General features: G+C 37.3%; 1 protein-coding gene across 2 annotated transcripts in view; it reads left to right on the top strand.

Annotated features, from left to right (window-relative positions):
- Nucleotides 1-22,302, top strand: part of RASA3 (RAS p21 protein activator 3) — a 155,233-nt gene extending 132,931 nt beyond the window's left edge. For both annotated transcript variants that reach the window (XM_072135786.1, XM_072135787.1), the window contains 9 exons: nt 924-1,001; nt 3,086-3,163; nt 7,129-7,202; nt 8,597-8,703; nt 10,884-10,966; nt 11,546-11,754; nt 12,964-13,067; nt 14,465-14,648; nt 17,275-22,302. In XM_072135786.1, the coding sequence (XP_071991887.1) occupies nt 924-1,001; nt 3,086-3,163; nt 7,129-7,202; nt 8,597-8,703; nt 10,884-10,966; nt 11,546-11,754; nt 12,964-13,067; nt 14,465-14,648; nt 17,275-17,350 (993 nt within the window). In that variant the 3' untranslated portion in view covers nt 17,351-22,302. The remainder of the gene's footprint in view (nt 1-923; nt 1,002-3,085; nt 3,164-7,128; nt 7,203-8,596; nt 8,704-10,883; nt 10,967-11,545; nt 11,755-12,963; nt 13,068-14,464; nt 14,649-17,274) is intronic.
- Nucleotides 22,303-22,597: the final 295 nt, after the last annotated feature.

Below are 22,597 nucleotides of genomic sequence, written 5' to 3'. Positions count from 1 at the left end.
TTTGCATTTACCATTCAGTCCCTTAACAAAAATGTATTCTAATTCATTGATCCTTTATAACATGATCTTTTAGCAAATGGGATGCTATACATGTTTGTTAGTGAACTTTTACAATAGATTCTTTAAGAATTGGGTAAAATTGTATTATACATTTTTAGGCCATTCAGTCTAGTTGTATTGGGAATGGATTTGTGCATGATTCCCTGGATGTATTGGGATTGTGAAGAAGGTGGAACAGAGGTTTCCTATATTAACCTATGTGTTTGGTCACGCTTGCAATCTAAAAAGTGCCGACCTCATTTGTTCTGAAATTTATGTCCTTCTTCGAAACAAAATACTCTCCATTGTCCTGGTTACTTTAAAATAAAGCAATGTTACCAATATTCAATATTATTTTGTGCTGTAGCTACCCTGCAGGTTTTTTTGCAGCTGTTATCATGGAGAAATGAACATTTATATTTACGTGACTTTAAATTTTTCCGCAAGTAACTTTTATCCCCATATGCAAAGAATATTAATAGCTTCATTTACTTTTATTGGACCAAAAGAGGGCTGTACTCTGCTTCTCCCAGCAGTCAAAAACTCTAGTGATCTGGCATTCAGCACCTACAGTGTGCCTAGGGGATAATTGATGTTTGTGTGTATAGCTCTAACAATAATAATACATCGCAATCTTATTTTCAGCACTTTACAGATCATACATATACCACTTTAAATTGTTTCCAGTTAGGGTATTGCTGTAACTGAACTGAAAAGAAAATATAATGCAGACTTCGAGTTAGTTAGCATTCTCAGGTTCCTCCGTTTTTTATGGCAAACTAACTAGTTTGTGACTAGAGGTTGAACATTGTTCAATTTTTGTTTTGTAGAGATTGTGTTTCCAAGATGCAATCAATAACTTTATTTTGCCATTTTTTATGCAGGACCCACAGACTTCTAGAACGTTGACACTCATCTCGAAGACTATACAGACTCTGGGCAGCTTATCAAAGTCAAAATCTGTAAGTATTTCAAATGAAAACCTGAATGTTTAAACTGTGAAATCCGAGGGAAGCATCTGGACTTCACCAGTATGTCCCAGCAGCTGTAATACTGTGTTGTGTTTTAATTGTACTGAACACCATAGTAAATTGAGAAGATTCGGCATTCTGCCCACTGATAAGGTTTGTATATAGACGTTCTGTGCAATTGAATACTTGGACTTGTCCAATGGTAAATATGCATTTGATTTATTGGTCTATTTATGAGTTGTTCAGTGCGTCATTTGTCAGTGGTCAGCATGTTTATTACTATCTCACTATGCTACTACCTCAACGGTGTTATTCATCTTCCATTCCTGCGTAGCCATATTTCAGGCTGCAGAGAATGCATCACCACTGTTTTGTTTATTCCCCATAGAGCCATTATTTATGTTGAAAGTGAGCACCTGATTGTCCACAGAGAAGTACATGGGTTATCTAAGGGCATAGTACTGACTGTAGTAATAGAACCAAGGCTTGGCATCAGATTTCTGCTGTTCTTTTATGGATGGGTGAAAGAGTGAGTCACCAGAAAGATCCATATTTTCCTCTGTCATGAATAACATTTACTCCCTCTTTTACTGAGTCAATTTCTCTTGCTGATAATCCAAAGTTAAGTTTAAGAACTGTAAATTAATATTTTATTGAGACAGCTTGGATTTATTTCATGCAGTGCTTTATATAGCCAAGCATGAATGATTGATTCTGATAGCAATGCATAGATGAGAGGCTCTAAATGGTTCCTTATCCTTTATCACCTGTAACCCCAAAGCTTTTATACAGCAAGGAGCAGTGTGTGCTTAGCTGACCTTGTCTGATCTGCAGATATCTAATTCCAATTTACTCTTAAAGGGAGTTTCTTGGGGGGGGGGGGGAATCAAAACTAGAGTATTTGCACAACATGAAAAGACACTTCACCTTAGTAGTTCGTCCTTTCTGTTAGGTTACTGCTTGTTTAGCTGATCATGTGTCCATCCCCTGTGATGCACAGAAGCTGGGAGGAACAGCATCCATTAACTCCATCTTGCCCTCTGGTTCTGACATCTTAGGCAGGGCTGGGCTAGAAAGATAGGGTATGTATACTCTGCCATGTGGCTGCACATATGATACAGGGGGTAAAGCAAAGGAGGAGCTGAAATGATCTGCTTCGTAGGGCATCGGTTATCAATGTGTAGTGAAGTTTTGTTTAGTTATTGACAAAAGAATTAGAAGGAGCTAAACTTGCCATGCTAGGCCCCATACGAATTGTAGTGAACGAACACTGTAGGAAATAGTGATATCTCTGTAAACCCCAAATACTAAAGAGAAGCGGAGATCAGTTTATCTGTATTAATCTCTTGTGCCTTATTAATATTCAGCTTCAAGGAAGCATTTACTTAGCCCCTCTTAAATTCCAAGTAATCAGTTGTAACTGTGAGAGTAACTTGATTTATGCCACATATTTACACTATAGATGTATAAGCCTTTAAATAATAACTATGCCTAGTAAACCGCCGGGAATTGCATTTATTTTCTCCTTTCGCCCACCTGGAATGGAGAGACATGGCTGGCTGTCTAGTGGAAAGGTCCCTGAACATTTGTAGGGCCTGGCATAGAGTTGTGCGCCAAAGAAGCTGGCCACCGCATACATCAGGGCCACCGCATATTTTGACATACATGGTTTTAGACAACAGCTTACCCTGTCAGTAGCCCAACCCTCCTGCATGTGTTGCCCCTATTCTAGTGACACCTCTTCCTGTCCAATTGCAGTAGATACAGTACAGTGGTCAAAAGCTATTCATAAAAAAAACCTAGATGGTTCCATTAATAATTGATATACCTATTGTCAGTATTACAGATATACTGGGGAACATTTATCAAGCTGTCTGAAAGTCCAAATATTTCTAGTTGCCCATAGAAACCAATCACAGCTCCCCTTTCAAATGTTCATGAGCACTGGTAAAATGAAGGCTGAGCTGTGATTGGTTACCATGGGCAAATAGAAATATTCTGACTTTCAGAGAGCTTGATAAATCTGCCCCAATGTGTCACTTCTATTTTAACCTCATTACTTCTCCTTTTTACAGGCAAGTTTTAAGGAGACCTACATGGCTGCATTTTATGACCACTTTAATGAACAGAAGTATGCAGATGCTGTTAAAAATGTGAGTTTCTCTTAGATTGCAGAACCTTTTTGATTCTGATTTTGCGTCCTCCAATTCCAGTGATCAGATGAAATGAAATTTATTAATCCTCAAAAATGAGTCTTAATATACCGTATTTTTCGGACTATACGGTGCACAAAAAATTAGATTTTCTCAGATTTCAAAGGTGCGCCTTATAGTCCAGTGCGCCTTATATATAAACCGTACTTACAGACAACAGCTGCCTTGAACTGTGCACAGGTCTGCCACCTGCTGGTCATTCATCCTTATAATCAGGTGTGCCTTATAATCTTGTGTGCCTTGTATACGAACCTAGACATTTAAGCAGCCATTTATTGATGGTGTGCCTTGTAATCCGGTGCGCCGTATAGTCCGAAAAATACTGTACTATTTTAAGGTCTATTCTTCCATGGAATAGACCTTCTTTATATATGAAACATAACTTTTACTTCATTTGTTTTAAACCAAGCCCCATTTGGGTGTCTTACCAGTTCTTGATGCATTCAGCCTTTAGGTGTTGATCCAATGAGGTCTGCTTGATCCAAATACAGTCCCCAGTTTCTTCCACACCTGGGGTTGGAATCAATAGGCTTCAAGGTTCACTAGGAGAAAGTGTGTGTGTGGGGGGGTTACATGTAAGGTGGGGTAAATAAATGCATCCCTGGGAGCAAAAGTTAATAAAACGACATATAGAGTATGTTTTGTCTGTGACATGGCTTGTGAAGGTCTTTCCACTGCGTATGTATCTGCATCCACTATATATGCATCCACTACATCAGAAACCCCCCACCACTGGTCTGGGCAGTCAGCTGGTAGGGGAATCTGGTCAAACTGATATTACTACTGAAAGGAATAAACCCATAGGCAGGCACATTGAACTAAATAATAATGGAGACTACAGTGGACTCACATTCATGGGGATTGATCTGGTCAAGTCCTTAGAGAGGAAGGGAGACTGGAACAGATTAATTTGGCAAATAATATAAGCACTGTAAGCATTTGTAGAAGATCAGTCAGTGACCTCCACACTGCTTTTTTATTTTTTGTCACAGCCATAAATCTTCTCTCTTCTTCACCATTATATGACAGGTAGTCATCTAAACTACCTAAGGGACTATAGACACCGGACTCAGACCAGTTCATAAAGGGTTAACCCTTCATGTGTTTGGTTGCAGATGTGCTGTGTGAGATATCAGTACACAGTGAGACCTGCCATAGCAAGGCAGGTGGTTCCCTTGACAAGCACAATGCTTGTGGATAATGGGAAGCCTCCTGCTATCAGCTAGGCTGCTAGGTGACAAGAGCACACCACAAGCCACCCCCCTCCTGGCTCACATTTAAATAGTGCTGCACCGCTGCACCACTCCACCATAGCCCACTGGCTGAAACACTGTCCAAAGAAGCACAGTATTATTTATAGGAACTACATTTCAGTGCCCTAACTTGTAAGAATTAACATTTCATGGTACCAGCTCCCCTGAAGAGACCAGCAGATGTCTTGTCAGGAAATGTACCATATGGCCCTTTGGACCACCAACTGTAAACTAGTGGCAGAATAGGGCATCTTATTTAAGGCAAGATACCGGTTGGCGGGCACCCTTCTAGAGCGATCACTCAGAGTTCAGGACTACAGGGGTAATATCCATCCATATATAGGGTGTAATAGGGATAAATGGTGGTCCTATTATAGCTACCAGTCATCAGCCAGCACACCTCAACTTGGATATAATGAATGTCTAGACGGCACTCGCAACCTATTGGACAAACCCCTAGTGGGACGTGTGCTTGGGTAATATCGTGTGCCCCTCGCTGTATATATATAAAACTAGATAAAATTCAAATGTGTACCATGCACTACTTATTGTTTTTACTCAACAAGTGTTTATTGCATAAAATTGTACATCACTAACAATTGTTCTGCATATCAAAAAAATTGAACATAAAATCATATTATTATATATGTAATAACATTGGGATATCACCAAAGATCGCATTAGGTAAGTGGTATAAGATCTTGCTTTGTATTGTTATAGTATTTGGGTAAAATGGCACCTTTAACAAAGTGCCAGTTGCAACCCCTAATAGCCACAAGGCTAGGTGGTGGAACATGTGAGGAGCCAGCCCCCCTCCTATTACCCCGGTGATATCTTTTCATTTATCTTATTTAACCTATGCATTGCATTGATTGATCTTTGGTATTGTATCATACTGCCATAGTAGACTAGGAGTTAACTATACTTTGCGGGTACTCTGGGAGAGTGGGATATAGCAACCATTGCTTATTTTTCACAAATCTATATGGCTGCTTTTGTAACCAATGCACATTTTTGCACAGATACTCTTGGTTACTCTGTACATGAACTTGCACATGTTGGTGCTTTTAAATGTTTTTAACCTGTCTGACTTTATTGTAGTATAAATTATAATAAATATATATGAATTTTTTCACACAATTTGATATTGAGTCAGTAGCATGTCACTCTGTTTGTATATGATATGTCTTTTGGCATGTGGTACTAATAATGGTCACTGTTTGCATTTACATTACATATAATAGTATGATTTTATGTTAAATTTTATGATATGCTGAACATTTGTTAGTGATGTGCAATTTTATGCAATAACCACATGTTGAGTAAAAACAGTAAATAGTGCATGGTACACATTTTTAATTTTACACCTCAACTTAGGCATAACTCTGCAATTGGGTCTGGACTCTCCCCACCCATATTGTGCCCATTCACCCCTCCCCTACTACCTTTAAGCCTATTGATTCCAACCCCATGTGTGGGCGTAAGGCTGGGACCAGATTTGGATCAAGCGGACCTCATTGGACCAACACCTAAGCGCTGACTGCATAAAGAACCGGTAAGATCCCCAAATGGGACCTGGTAATAATTGCCTAAACCCGTGTAACATATTTTTCCATCTTCAAAAATTTGTCCAGTGCAATCCAATAATAACTTGGGTTTGGAGATAAAATAATTTCTTCTTATTAGATCACAAATTCTTCCATAAAAACAGCAACTAGTCACATGCAGTTAGCAGCACCAGCCTGGTCTACGCGTTTCGACGGAGTGCAGCTTAATCATGACACACTTAATCAAGGTCATGATTAAGACGCACTGCGTCGAAACACGTAGACCAGACTGGTGCTTCTAACTGCATGTGACTAGTTGCTGTGATCTAATAAAGAAGAAATTATTTTATCTCGAATCCAGAGTGATTATTGGATTTCGCTGGACAAATTTTTGAAGTTTTGTAATTTCTACCCGATGGCTACAGTGTGTCCGTGTACGTGATACCATCCTGGGACTGTGAGGATTTAGGAGTTTGGTGAGCTGAACTACGTTTTTTCATATATATTTGTCCATCATCTTTTTGTGAGTTGCCTCCACAAAGATAAGATCGGTCTGTAGCTCTGACGGTGGTCCTGTTTGTTGTCTAGTATTTTCACGCTTGATAATTCATATTTTAAAACAAATGAAGTAAAAGTTATGTTTTATATATAAATAAGGTTTATTCCACACTTTTTATTGCTGAACTAATTATTCTTGTACTGCTTTACTCAGAATAATGTAAAATGAATGAGTGTAGATCTCATCAGACAATGCAGGCCCAGCATTAGCATCCTTTTTATTTCATTTATCATGAGCAGCTTGTATTTGTGGCTCGCCTATATATACTTTAATATTATTTACATGATGGCATTGTGGACAGAGTAACCAGTACTACTGGATACACTTGTTACCTGTAAATTGAGTTGATCCGAGTAGAGCCATGTGTCTTAATTGTCATATTCAATGTGAGTGTTGAAGAAACATGCTTCGAATACATTCATGTAATATGAACCTTGTCTATGGACACACAAGTCACACACAGTGCCATTTATAAACATTGGCTTGTATTAATTCACATCACACATCAATTTCCTTTGTCATTAAGTCAGATCCTCTATTGTTTAGTTCCTGGACCTTATTTCATCCTCTGGAAGAAGAGATCACAAGAGCATAGAGCAACCTATTCTCCTTAAGGAAGGGTAAGATTAATCCCACATTTCTCTTATTCTGCAGAACATATACTGCTCTTATGGGACATAACAACCAACCACATATAACACTTTCAAGCAGAATGACAGACAAATCTCTTGTTGTTTTATTAGTTTGTTTTTCACAGATCACATAATATACTGAATTAGGTAAAAGACATAATTGTACTTTAAAGGGGTATTCCCCTGAAGACAAGATTCTTAGATATACTCAGGGTATATCTTTCAGATCGAAAGTATTATGTTGCATGCTGCATATTAAAGTTGCACCAAAAAAAAGATGGTGCACACTTTCCGAGCAGTGCAGGGTGCGCCAAATTATTAAAGACGTTGCACCAGTATTCAATAATCTGGTGCACCCTACACATTTGTGTAGTTTTGATTAATATCTGTCTTCTGAGTGGGTATAAATAAAAGTGATTTTTAGATCATGGAATTGTAAGAAGTTGTAAAAAGAAACTTTGGACCCTTTGAAAGGAGCTGTTTACAGTTTCTGGTGGGATATCCGAGGTGACCGCTTCCCTTTAAGTCACTGCCACCTACAGAAAAGGGACTGAAATGTAAAATATACTAGTTTTCCTACAAAACTCTAGCAATCCATCCAGCTCATCATATTATATAACATCTAGACATCTAATATATAAAGGTGTGTGTGTGTATACTTATGTATGTCTGCTAAAGGAATGTTTACAATCGCCAAATTTTGCACAGCTGCTCTCTGTGACTGAAAGAACATCTTAGACTAGGTTTTGTGCTGAAATTTTCACCCTGCTGTTTCCAAAAATACATTCATCCACCATATACAGGAGCCATTGGCTGCTGCTGCCGTGATTGGTTGCTATTCTACCACAGGTCATTAATATGAGCTCTGAGTTATGATAGGTTACTATAGGCAATGTGTGAGGTAATATGTCTAGGGATACAGAGGTAGGGGGGATTTATCAGAAATGTTTGAGGTAAAACTGTTCCATTTGTCAATGGAAACCAATCAGAGATCAGCTGTAATTTTATAAACAGCTGTGCAATAAGGAAACTTGAGCTCTGATTGGTTGCCATGGGCAACTAGAGAAGTTGTGCTCTCAGACATTTCTAATAAATCTTCCCATAAACAAAGTGACAGTCATATACAGAGGCAGTCACTGAAAGGTAATCGGACTGTCGGGGAGCACAGGATCTACAGCAAGTACTATATATATTGTCAACTTTTACAAGACGGATAAGGATTGCTTTAGTAGTCAGTGGGGAGAGTAATTTGTGCAAGAGCATTAAGAAACTTGGTAATATTATGTTTCAAATGTTTTTGATGTTATCTGATGTTATGTATATGATGTTATTACTTTTGCTGTAGTTATGATGAAATTATTTATATTGTAATCTTCACATAGATTTATGATCAAAAGAGCTCAGGGGAGGAAGCGTTTTGGTATGAAAAATTTCAAGAAGAGATGGTTTCGGCTAACTAACCATGAGTTTACATACCAGAAAGGCAAAGGTAATTCATGCAATGATTCTTTTTAAAAGGAAACCATTCAATTTATATTGTTATGATGCTAAAATTGTATTTGTTTAACTTTAAAAAACCCTTTGATCGCAATTCTTTGTGTTTTATTTTAAATTCTGGTGTTAATATATGCTCCTTATGTGAAAAAAGCAATCTGTATAGACCAACAAATAAATTCTTGAATTCTTTTTTTTTTTTTTTTTTTTAAAGCAAAATGTGGAAAGCGTTTAGTGGAATAGAATGACACCTTTACACCTGGTGGAGATTTATAATAATAATGGCTGGCTATACACTACAATGGGCTGGCTGGCTATACACTACAATGGGCTGGCTGGCTATACAGTAGCTAGCTAGCTGGCTGTGACCAATGCATTTCCCACCCTCTGCTTATACTCGAGTCTATGGGTTTTTCCAGTTTTTTTGGTGTTAAAATTGGGGGTCACGGTTATACTCGGGTTGGCTTATACTCGAGTATATACGGTAAGACATTAGAGTAATAACATGGTCAAATGAAACAAAAGGAGTGAGGGCCCGGTTTAAAAGAGCTTACAATCTTTGATTGCTTTCCTATTGTACAGGCTGCCAACAGATTTATTCAGCACTTTTTAGCCCATCTGTAGTTGTAATACAGTTTATAATTTTTAACAGGATCCATCATACTTTTTCCCTTATGACATAAATTTAGTAATAGCAATATCTACTGTACTCCCTTGGTACAGATATTCCCATCTCTCTGACTGCTTTTTCAGTGTCTTCTTTTCTGGATCTCTTTTGTCTCCTCTTTCTGTCAGGGGTTCCTCAGAGCTCAGTCCCAGGTCCCCTTCTCTTTCCCTCTATACTGACCGCATTGGACAAACCATCAGCAGATTTGGTTTTCAAAATCATCTTTATGCTGATGATACCCAAGTCTATATACTTCTGTACTACAGAACACCAGTTCTCTCCTGTCTAAACTGTCTCTCTTAGACTAAACTACTTGTCTTTCCACCATCTACTTACCGAACCAACCCTGACCTCTCCATTTCTGACCGCAGTAATTCCAAAAACTCTGAGGCAGCAGGCCCACAATTTTGGGGTTGTGCTGGACTCTGACATCTCCTATGTACTGTTTATTCAATCACTTGCACGCTTTTGCGGTGTAAATCTCAAACAAATCTACCCAAAAGAATCTGCCCATTTTTCACAATTGAAACCTATGAAACACGCATTGTCGCTTGGATTCACTCTAGACAACTATTCTGTCTTCCACTCACTAAACTATATCCTCTGCAATCTATTCTTAATGCAGCATCCAGGCTGGTCTTTCAGACCAAAAGCAACATGAATGACTCCAGTCTGTGCCAGTCACCACACTGGTTGCCTGTCTCCTTCCAAATACAGTTTAAAATAATCATCCTTATCCACAAAGCTCTGCACAGTACTTCCCCTCCCTACTTCTCCTCTCTCACCTCAGGCAGATCGAAAAGAACAGGTTGGGCAGTAGATGAGATCTTGGATTATTCTCTTCTCTTATTTCAAAACTCCCACCCCGGTCTCTAGCACTTCTCCTTAGCTGCACCAATTCTCTGGAATGCCCTACTCTGGATTATCAGACTAATACCCAACCTCCAAAGCTTTAAACCCTCTTTTAAAACCCATCTCTTTAGGCAAGCGTATCACATTTACTTACTGCATTGAACTTCAACTCTCACTTTACTAACCCATCCTGTGTCCTACTTCCATCTGTTATCCAGTTAACACAAAATACCAAGATCCAGGCTTCTCTGCAGTTCCATTGATCACGGACTCTGTATAGAAGATGGTGGCTGATGATTACCTCAAGCAGAAACATTTTTATTTATTAGATTTTTTATACTATTCCTTTTTACCCTTACAGGGCCCTCATTCCTATTGTTTCCACATGATTGCTTTTTTTTTTTGTATTGTCTTATTTTATTTGTATGTGTCCCCCATAATTTGTAAAGCGCTGCAGAATATGATGGCCCTTAATAAATAAAGATCATTATTATCCAGGATTTTTGAGAGGAAATAGGCCAATTTTTGCATCACAGGCACTTTAGAGAGTATGGAGCATTGGGTTCCACACAATGTTTTTTACAAACATTCCATTAACTGTCAGTCTAGAATGGCCCCTTTAATAAAAGTATTATTACCACTCTTGTTACTTGCAGGTGATCATCCTCTTTGCAGTATTCCAATTGAAAACATTTTAGCTGTTGAAAGAGTAGAAGAGGAGTCCTTCAAAATGAAGAATGTAAGTAAAAGTGATAATGTTGCGGGGTACTAAATATAATGTGGTGAAGGAGGTTTTCAACATAATATGTGCCAGCATACTTTGTATGACAAATGCTGTGCAATAGTAGGAAAAGAATGTGGATTGGCGAAAAGGGAAAATTGTTTAATATGCAAGAAAATTGCACATAAACTTTGTCACACAATTCTGGCACAAATTAAGCCAATTAAACCCTGAGAGTTTACAACAGCTATAGATAAATATTTTAAGAACAGGCGATGGTCAACTCTTAACTCCCTGCAGGTTGACCTTTGCACAGGGGTATGCCCACAATATTTTTTCATTAGTCATTTTTCAATTTCTTTTTGAGCTTTCTTATATTCAGGTGTCTTCTGTAAATCTGATCTCTGAAACATATTAAGTTTTATTATGTCAGACATTTACAGTCAAAAAATAAACAGATTATATACATTTCCATATAGTCACTGCAAGAGAAAGTTGGAAGACATTTTTCATATACACAGTGGAAAGAGGGAATAAGATACGGAGGGGTAGCCCCAATTGCCTTAATAAGCAAACCTTATATTTTTGTCTTTTCAGATGTTTCAAGTTATTCAGCCTTCAAGGACCTTGTATATTCAAGCAAATAACTGTGTTGAAGCTAAGGACTGGATAGATATTCTCACCAAAGTTAGCCAGTGTAACCAGAAACGCCTCACTGTTTACCATCCTTCAGCCTACCTAAATGGGCACTGGTTGTGTTGCAAGGCTACCTCAGAGAATGCTCCTGGTTGTAGTCCATGCACTGGGTGAGATACTGTGTTGGTTCTTTATGGTTGTGTATTCCTTTTCTTTTAAATTTCATGATTAAGGTTTGTTTGGACTAGATATGTCCTCTAAATATATAGGATTGTCTGGCTTTGTAGTTTCAAGCAACACTGAACTTTCGGCCAGGGGCAGTGCTGAAGGAGCTCTGATATTGAGTCCAGTGTGAGGTCCTGTCTGCCATCTCCATATGCATATTAATACATGGAACATTGTTGGTCATCCAACTTTCCTCATAAGCACAGAAGACACAATATTTCCAATTAATACAACTTGAATGATTCATTTTTCAACAAAGTTTACATAGTTCAATAGTGCAAGAAACCTTTGTGTATATCTTATGAGAGCAAAGTGCCATATTTTTCACTTGCTTTGGCCTATATCATAGTCCCTCCTGCCACCTAATCTGCTGTCCACTATGAAAGCCTCTCACTCAGCTAAACCGGTTTCCTACATTGTACTTAAGAAACAGTGTTGTCTATAGTTGGAAATCTGTTCCTTATGGAATATATATATTGTTTGGCTTAATCCCACAACATTAGGCTTCCTGAAAGTCATGCTTGATGTTAAGGGGGCTGCCACACAATGCAGCTAATGGGGAATGTTTTCTTTATCCCACTCCTAGTGGAGCATCAATGGCTCTAAATCTCCACTTGCCTGCAAGGTGGTCTTAATTGGCAAACTCCATGAGTAGAACTGTTAGTTTCCTGATCATGTTAGCAAAACGATAGAAGTCAGATGCGTCACATTATATAGAAGCACAATTCGCTGGAGAGGAGCTAGGATCAAAGTTTCCATCCAGCACTTAGAAGTGGACTGGCAATTTACAAATGGAAAATTCATCCAGGTAAACAAATAAATATAAAGATTACAGTGTCCAGAAACTATGTCTCTCAATATGTACATACACCGAACTACTGAAGTAGTTAAAAGTGAGGCTTAAAGTAATCTCTTCCCATAAAATTTTTACTTATTCTGCTCTACCCCATCATTTCAGTATATTCATCAGTATTCTTGGTGACTTCAGGGTGTAACTTGTCGGCTAACCGTAATCACCAAAATTCTTAGTCATTAAAAAATAAAATCTCTATCTTCTGTTAAAATGTGAGTTTCTGGTATTACAGGGAGTAGCAAGTAATGTCTGTGTATTTCCAAATCTTTTAGAATCTTGTTTCTTCTTCTAATGCCTTTAGGGGTTTACCAGCAAATATCCAACTGGTCATCGATGGTGATAGAGAAACAGAAAGAATTTACTTCCTCTTTAACAACTATATGTCCAAGATGGAGAAAATGCAAGGTAGGAACAATTTTTATAAATCGAGCTGTGTGCAATATGAGCTGTGTGATGATACATTTCTTCTTACAATGGGCAGATTTATAACAGTTCATTTGTAATTACAGAAGTAAACTAGTTTCCTAAACCAACCTCATGACCTTGTGGATATGTGGTTTAGTGTACCAAATTGCCCTGTAATATTCCTATTCACGGCCACTGTGAAAAAAAAAACCTTTGTACTTATATAATATATTTAGTGAGGCAAATCGGACTCCTCTTTGGTGCCGGAGCAGTACACCGTTGCACTTGCACCATACCTACGCTTCATTGCATCACTGCACAGATGCTTTTTAGTTGCCGTTACAGCTGGAAAAATACAGTACAATTAGGGAAACTAAATTAGCACTCCATAAGAACCTGTGGATTTTTTTTATATGGCCCAGGTGTGGTCACAAGTGGTGCTTGCAATGCGTTTACAAATGCAACGCAAGCACCCAGGGGCACATATGCGTATCCAGTGAAGTTTTTTGTTTACAATTTTATTGTTAGTTTTTTTTTCAATTAACTAGACCTAGTGTTTATCTGTTTATACTGCTAGTATGCTACAATGTCCGATGAAGGTATTTTATCTGCATTGTTACTGAAGAGTAGCAACACATTAATGGATATGCTCAGATCCTGATTGTAATGTAAATATTCTCCTTTAGTGACAACAAGAACAGATCTAAGGAGTTAGAGATTAATACATAATTTAATTTAGCAAGTTTTATACCATTGTATAGGTATGAACCATAACAGACATTTTGAATATTGTAAATGTGAAGGGATTTTCAGTTTATTTATTTTTATTGCTCTTAACCCCTTAAGGACATAGCCAGATTGTGAACGGCTTGGTTGAGAGCTTGTTTTTAGCGGGACATTGTATTTTACAACAGTACCATTTTTACCACTTTTTATTGCATTTTATGTGGGACAAAATAGGTGAATATCTTAATTTTTTTTTTTTTTTTTTTAAAGATTGGTATGGCAGGAAAACTGCACTGAATGTTAAAGGATAAATCATTTGACTTGTCTTTGGCTAAATACATAACAATAGAGAACAGAGGTTTTGTCCTTGATTTTATTTTAGAATGCTTTATTTTGGCCTTTGTACAAGGCAAATAACTTGCTAATAACTGCTGCAAAAGGAATTGATTGTAAAGTGTTATGTGAAGCTACACTCAGGCCCTGGTACTCTCATAGCTGGTGCGTTAAGCTTATTCTCTTAGAATGAATGTATTTCTGTTAAGAAGCCAAAGGATGTTTTGTTAAGAGATACACACAGTACAGGTTTGTCAGGGTCCCACAAAGAAAAATATTGTCTCTCCAATTAATTAAGCAATTAATAAAACTGGTTTCTATTTTGGTTGTCATTTTAGAGGCTTGTGGTAGCAAGTCCGTGTATGACGGTCCAGAACAGGAAGAATATAGTAGCTTTGTTATTGATGATCCTCGTGAAACCTACAAAACACTATGTAGCATCATAGAAGCTGTAAAGACCTTGGAAGAGGAGCATGCTCAGTACAAGAGGGATAAGTTCAAGAAGACGAAGTATGGAAGCCAGTAAGTAGCGATTTTATGCTTTAAGTTACAACTCAAATTCAGCTGCTATATAAACCAGCAAACTTCAAAAACCTCAAGTTAAACCTTTATGATCAATGTAGAGTGAAATTATTAAAGTTACATATTTAAGCTGTGGTAGTGAATAAAAATTATAGAGTTAATTCACTAAGAACAGGCATTCGTGAATAATAAAAAAAAATATATACAGTGGGTATGGAAAGTATTAAATATTAATATTATACATTAAATATTTCACTTGTTTCATTGCAGCCAATTGGTAAGATCAAAAAAGTTCTTTTTTTTCACTCATTCATGTACACTCTGCACCCCATCTTTATAGAAATACAAAGAAATGTAGATATTTTTGTTAATTTATTAAAAAACTAAAACTGAAATATCACATGGTCAGAAGTATTCAGACCCTTTGCTCAGTATTGAGAAGAAGCAACTTTTGAGGTAGGACAGACATGTCTTCTTGGGAATGATGCTACAGGTTTTCACACCTGGATTTGGGGATCCCCTGACATTCCTTCTTGCAGATCCTCTCCAGTTCCCTCAAGTTGGATGATGAACATTGGTGGAAGCAATTTTCAAGTCTCTCCAGAGATGCTCAGTTGGGTGTATGCCGGGCCTCTGGCTGGGCCAGTCAAGAATGGTCAGAGTGGTTCCACTGCTTTATTTTAGCTGTGTGCTTAGGGTCATTATCTTGTTGGAAGGTGAACCTTTGGCCCAGTCTGAGGTCCAGTGCATTCTGGAAGAGGTTTTCATCCAGGATATCTCTTCATTTGGCCGCAAATGAAGAGCTCCAGGGGTTATAAAAATCAAGAGCTCCAGAGGGTATGTTTGTTGTTTTCATAGCCCCTGGACAACCCCTTTAAAAGTAGACAAGTTTATGTATGACCTTTAAAGGGTTTTTTCAAAATAAATCTCTTTCTAATACCAAGTGCCGATAACATTGCCACGAGAGTCCTTAAAGGTAACCTGTCACCACATTTTCACAAATATAGCTAGTGACTGGTTCTCATAGAGCCCTAACTAAATGCCATACTTTTTTTTAGCTAAAAATTGCTTCCCTCTAATCCCCATAAAATCATGTCACGTGACCAGAATGATGTCCTCTAAAGTTCTGTTCCCCCTAAAATTTGCCATATGTACCCCATTTGCCATATCTACCACATCTGATAACATGAAATCACAGCATGTACTCCCCATCCTCCTTTGTGGCATGTGATTTCATGTGATAAGATACATACATGGGTCAAATTTAGGGAAAAGGGACTTTAGATGACATCACCCTGGTCACATGACATGAATGTAACACAAAGCACCATGTAAAAATTGACACAATATTTCCTAGAACTAAACAGAGCTGTATATGTCTGTAGTTGAGTATTGGCAGACAGTCCATAAGTACTAGTTCCATATAGCAACATGTCCTAGCAGGGAGACCTGTCAATCAGGAACAATGAGGCGGGCAATGCCCAAGATTTAAAAAGACACAGAGCTGGCAGTTAAAATAGGGGGTTGTGGTTCACTGGAAGCCCACGATAAAAGAGTATGCTAATTCAAAAACTGCAGTAATTCAGGTACAGTGCCTCACTGGCAACCAATTTTAGGTGAAATGGGGAGGACTTTACCAGCTCAGGAGCCAAAATTCTGGTGACATGTCTTCTTTAAGTTGTATCTGGTCCTTGGTTCATTGCCTATTTAGCATGAGATGCAATGTCAGACTCAGTCAGTGGACAGACATGCTGTTCTGGGGGAATAGGGATGATGCTTTTATTTCCCTAGGACTGCGTGGTGTACTATTATTCTGACTATATATTTATGGAAAAATTCATAGCAGGATGTTACCAGTAACGGGTGTATTACTACAGAATTTTATAAATTGATAACAATGATTGAATATTTACTTAAATAGACATCCCCCCCATCCTGTGCCATGACAAGCCTGTTCTGAGCTTTGCTGATTATCAAGGACTGTAAATGAAAGTATATATGCTACAGTTTTGTAGATGTGGTAATAGTAGTGCCGGTTTCATGTTCATTCATCCACAATTAAAGGGGTATTCTCGTCTGGTGCATTCACATCCAAATTCATTAATCTGCCATATATAAACATTTCTTCAATTAGATGTCATTAAAAAAAAAATTACCCGTGTGAAGATAATTTCTCATAAATGTAGTGATATGGTCCCTTAGCAATGAGATGGCTTCCTCGGATATGGCCACCTCCGCTGAAGGGATTGCACAAAGAAACAAAAAGTTTTTATATATGAAATGTCTGGGAGCCGCCCTATGGTAATGATCGCTGAATCTAGGTGGTCAGGCAGGGCTCAATAGCGCATGTCTGGACACCGCTGCTAAAATGTGAGGTGGTCGTATCCAGGGCAGCTATCTAGTTTTTAAGGGACCATATCACTACATTTATGATAAATTATCTTCACACAGGAACTTTTTTTTTTTAATAACATCCAATTGAAGAAATGTTTACATATGGCAAATTTATCAAATAAAATTTAAATGCCCAGATGGGAATACTCCTTTAACTTTTCTTTCTGTTCCATATGACTTAATATGCTGTAATTGAGATGTGTCTAATGACTCTCCTTTTCATCCTTTGAAGAGAGCATCCAATAGGAGACAAGAGTTTCCAGACCTACATCAGGCAGCAGTCGGAGGTGTCCACACATTCCATTTGACTGGCAATGGAGTGTACTTCAAAGAGGAAATTACCCCCTTTTCTCGAGATGTAAATAGGAAAGACATCCTCACGAGATTCAGCATTGTAACAAAATACTTAGAACTGAAAAGCAAGATGTGCTGAGTTTTCGTGAGTGGTTTTTGGACTGTTACAAGAGTTGCAATGCACTTTATTCATCTGTGAACAGATGACACAACTTTTTTTGTTTTCTAACCATATGCCATAACTCCTCCAGGACTGCTCCACATTTATGTCCTATGTCCACGTTTCTGATACAACTTGCATTCCTCTGCCAGCTCAGTGCTAAGCAGCATTCATCTTAGGTCACTCTGGATTAGGGCTCTAAATTGCAGGATTTTCTGCTCGTATTCTACTCAGGTCCGCAGTATTGACTCATATGAATAGTATAATTTGTGAATTTAAAGATTATTTGATTTCGCCAATACGATGAAGATTTGTTCCTATCAACTTTAAAATACTTTTGTGTACTAATGAAAGTCTACATGACTCAGCAGAGAACTGATGTGATGGTCAGATAAAAATAGATCAAATACTCCAGTGCCATAAAATTTAATTGAATCCGTCAGTTATATGGTTTTTATACAGTATTCACTTTAGCCAATGCATTACCTTTCAATCATACATATATAACTATAATGAATATGAACATAAAACTCAAGTACCTCCTACCACTGGGCCAATCATTTCATAGTGTATGTGAATGTCTGTGGAGCATAAGCTTCTATCATGTATCCCTCAAGTTGGAAACACAGAAGCAGTGTATTGTCACTGGTTTCTATGTAGGCAAATAACAAATTGTGTTAATCTTGAAGTTTGATTGCGTCTATACAAGCCTTGCCCACAAGTTTAGAGAATAAGTGTGACCAAGCTGATGAAGAGGTTGGCTTATTTCAAGAAAGATTACGTTCTCTTACAAAACAACATCAATGGCCTTTCAATGGCGATTCATATTAAAATAAGAAGTGTACAACTTTCTCAACCATGTCTTGGCAGCTCTGTGGCTTTGCCCTAATGTCTTGATGCTAGAGCTTTAAACTGTTACTAAACCTTTGTAGTTCTTTTTTATTGCTGAAATGAATAGAGCAGGTGATAACGGTACATTTTATGTATACATTATTAAGTAAAGCGGCTTCTCTGTACCTTTTTTCCTGTTCTTCCTTCTGCAGTGTATCTGAATGCTCCCTTCAGACACATAAGAAGGATAATGATGATTAACTCTTTCCATACCTAGAGAATATTTCCTTTAATGACTCGGCACTCTGGGGAGATTCAGGACTGGGAATGGAACCTAAAACATTAGCAGCATTATAAACTTTATCTCTCAGCTGTCGGTGGTGTATGGTGATTTACATAAACTTAAATAAGGAAGAAAACATGGGGTGGTAGAAAGACACAGGAACATATTTCTTTAATAAAGTATATTACAACGTTTACTAATTTCATCTGCACTATTTATTGATGCAGTTTTGTCGAAAGTTCAGTTTTCGTGTCTTTTGGAGACCTAAAACTTAAGATAACACTGAACCAGTCATAGTAAAACTAGCATAGACAACTGTCAAACTTCGATGGATGATGAGGAACAAGCCTTTTATTTCTCAACACTCACTACTTGAAAATGGCACAGAAAAGAAGGTTGATCTTTAGTAAGTTGGGGGGTATTTTCATCTGAACATTCACATTTAATTTAATTATTCTGCCATATACAAAACATTTTTTAGTGGGATTGGATTCAATTGGATTGGAATAAATGTTCCTCTGTGAAGATAATTTCCCTTAAATGTAGTCATATGGTCCTCTAGAAACATGTTTTGTGTCCCTGGATACAACCACCTCAACTGGAGTGATTGCTCAAAAAACAAATAGATTTTGCATATGAAATGTCCAGGAGTTACTGTATGTCCCACAGCCATCCTATGGTAATGATCGCAGAATCCAGGTATTTGTGGCCACCGCTGGAATAGCGCAGGTTTTTTTTTTTTTTAAATAACATTCAATTGAATTGTTTATGTATGGCAGATGAATTAGAGTGACCAGATGAGAATACCCCTTTAAGTTTTTAGTAGTTTTCATAGTTTCTTTTTCTTCTAAAAATTGGTCACTGCTTTAAATATATTCACTTATGTACAGATGTAGCAATGGTTAACATTGGATATGTAAGTGAATAGAGAGAGCCGACTATTTTCTGTGGTAATTAAATTAACACACATTCAGTCATGTTAACCAGTGCTACATCTGTAAATTGCCATGCACTATACCAGAATGCTTCCCCTGGCTCTCTTGATACATCTGCTATTTCAGGTTTATTTTTCATAAAAGTATACATTTTAATCCAACTTAGTTTAAGTTTCACTGTCAAGAATCCTCCTTAAAATTTCCGTAGTGTTCTAATTGGCTTAGTACAGTAATTTAAAGGGGTATTCCCACAAAGACAAGATTCTTAAATATACTGAGTATAACAAAATAACATGTTCTGTAGTTCACTGTTATTAACATAACTTCAGTATTTCACAGCTATAATTCCAACCTGTCTCTATCAGTCCTGGTGTTTACAATTTTGGTTGCCTTTGGATCTGACGGTAAATCTTCTGACTGGTTGGAATTTTCTCATGAATAATTTCTCTTGTCTGCACACTGCACATAGCACAGAGGGATCATGAAGTGTCTGCTTAGAAAGGCCTCACCCACCCTGACCACACTGAATCTTAAACTGACCATCACTGAGTGATAGGAGCTAAAACTGCAATAAAACTGAGTCAAGTAAGGAGATTAAATTGATCTTCATAGTGTAAACATCACTAGGGAATTACAATTTGAGAACTTTTTTTATGGGCAAATCCCTTTAAGTGCCTGGCACAGTTCTTTTCTGAATCATTACTTGATATATACAACTGTCCTGTATAAACAGCTAACTTGGAAGCATTTTGAATATATCTCGGTGCACAGATAATTGTTTTTTGAGCCATTGATTATGACTTATTCTTCTTCATACCACTACAAAAACAATAATCTGCACCTCCATGTAACCCACCACTGCACCTCTTGGACCAAATAGATTTTCTCTGTAAAGTCGTGAGAAATGGAGTCCTTATTGAACAAGCTGCTTTCTGTCTGATTGATATGAGGGTGCTCTGGCAGCTTTGTAAGCTTGAGTTTATTGAAACCCTTAAAAAGCATAAAAGTGGACTTTACATTTACCACAGACGGTCCCCTACTTAAGAACACCCGACTTAGTCGACCCCTAGTTACAAACAAACTTCTAGATTTTGGTAATTTCCTGTACTTTAGTCCCATGCTAAAATAAACAGCTATGACCGTGATCAAAGGTGTTTGCAATGAAGCTTTATTGTTAAGCCTGGTTCTTATGACAACCCAACATTTTTAAAACCCAATAGTCATAAAGACCAAAAAAAAAAAATTTGCCTGGGGCTACAATTATAAAGTATACAGTCCGACTTGCATACAAATTCAACTTAAGAACAAACATGCAGAACCTATCTTGTACGTAACCCGGGGACTGCCTGTATATCTCTTGCTTACTTATCCTGTGTACAATAATATGTTACTTTACACTGCTTTCCATTGTGCAGGTTTGTTTACTCAGGATCTAGATATGTGGTGTTGAAGAATTAGGGCACAATGTGATATATGTGGTTCACTAAAGTTTGGGCAGCAGATATTATAGAATAGTTTCTTATATATTCATGATAGAACCTTTGAGTAATTGACCTGGCTCATATTAGATATTGATGTGTAGGCACTGTATTTAAAAAAAAAAAAAAAAAAGGCGATGAGAAAGTGAAAACTGTTTCCTCATTACATTTCTGTGTTCCTTATTTTTATCAGTATTATTTGCCATTTGGCATAAGCCATGACTTTTTTTTATATATTGACCTATAGACTTTTTACTTAAAATATAAAACTTGCCATATAATGGGTAATTAAAGTAAATTTAAGTAGTGCACTAGTGAAACTGTATTTATCATGTAAATTACACACACAAAATAGCTTTTTCATCTCCAGTTGCAGTGGCTATTTTAATTAAGTTCACAATGTTATAGTAGCTTTACACAGACCCTAATAATATTATGATATTATGGCCATGAAATGACTCTGCTTGTAAGCATTGTACAGTCTTGAATGCATCCACTAATGAACCCTTCTTCAGTTTAGATGTGGCTATATAATTCTAATAATACTTGAATCGTGTCTCCTCCCCATCATCTGCCAGTAGACTTGCCTATGTTGGCCCCCAAGCTGCTAGGTGGCAAAGCTTCGGTATTGTTTGGACTTCTTAGTTTTTTATACTGTTCTGATCCCATGCAGTAGAGGGAAATTATATGTACCCTCAAACAAATGTCAGCACTTTCCGTGCCAAACTTTATTTAAAAATAAAAAAGAATGCCCAGCCATTATATTTTAAGTTTGTTTTTCCCTTACACCTCTGCTAGCACTTTAGTTACAGCTGGACAGCATTGGCCATGTTGTAGGGCAGAATAACTTGAAGAGAATCAGTGAAGTGGTCTAGTATTTGACATTGTTTAGTACTATCAATCCTCATAGGACATGGCAAGCCACGTCTCAATGTAAAATTTGAATGTGTTTGTATAGTTTTTACTCATTTTCTGTACATCTAATTTAGGGTCATATGTTTAGTTTTAGGAGTTCTGTATTTTTAAAGTTTTTCCTTGTTTGGTAAAAGCCAGAATGTATTTTTGTAGCCTAGCTGTATACCACGAAATGTAGAGAATAGGGTATATACAGTGGAATGGCAAGAATAAGTAATGTAGAAGAAAAGGTCTTTACTGCCTTGAGAAAAACAAATCTAAAATATGTAAATGTAATATATCACCTTTGATGTAGATACTGCATTGTGTTTTTACTTGTTTATTAAAACAAATGTTTTATTAAATGAAGATAATTCTTCACTTGTTTCATGGGTTGTGTGTCTTATTACATATATAATGCACAGTTGAAATTGAAATGCATTTTTATAGTTATATTGGTAAGTATTTGATATTCACCTTTTAGCACACAAGACTAAATAAAGAAACTTCATAGAAATTACTACTGCTGAAGAATTAAGCTTCTAAATTGTAAAGGCAATAGCGCCATCTACTGGTCAAAAGAGGTCCTATCATGTATGTGCCCCTTTTAAAACCTCACACTACTCCTGTCCTAGTTCTATGTGACATTATGTTAAGCTATTTGATTTTACTTGGATAAT

This window comes from Engystomops pustulosus, chromosome 2 (assembly GCF_040894005.1).
Source record: "Engystomops pustulosus chromosome 2, aEngPut4.maternal, whole genome shotgun sequence".
Classification (NCBI taxonomy): Eukaryota; Metazoa; Chordata; class Amphibia; order Anura; family Leptodactylidae; genus Engystomops; species Engystomops pustulosus.
The sequence above is the reverse complement of the archived record's forward strand: the minus strand, read 5'-3'. Positions and strand labels throughout refer to the sequence as shown.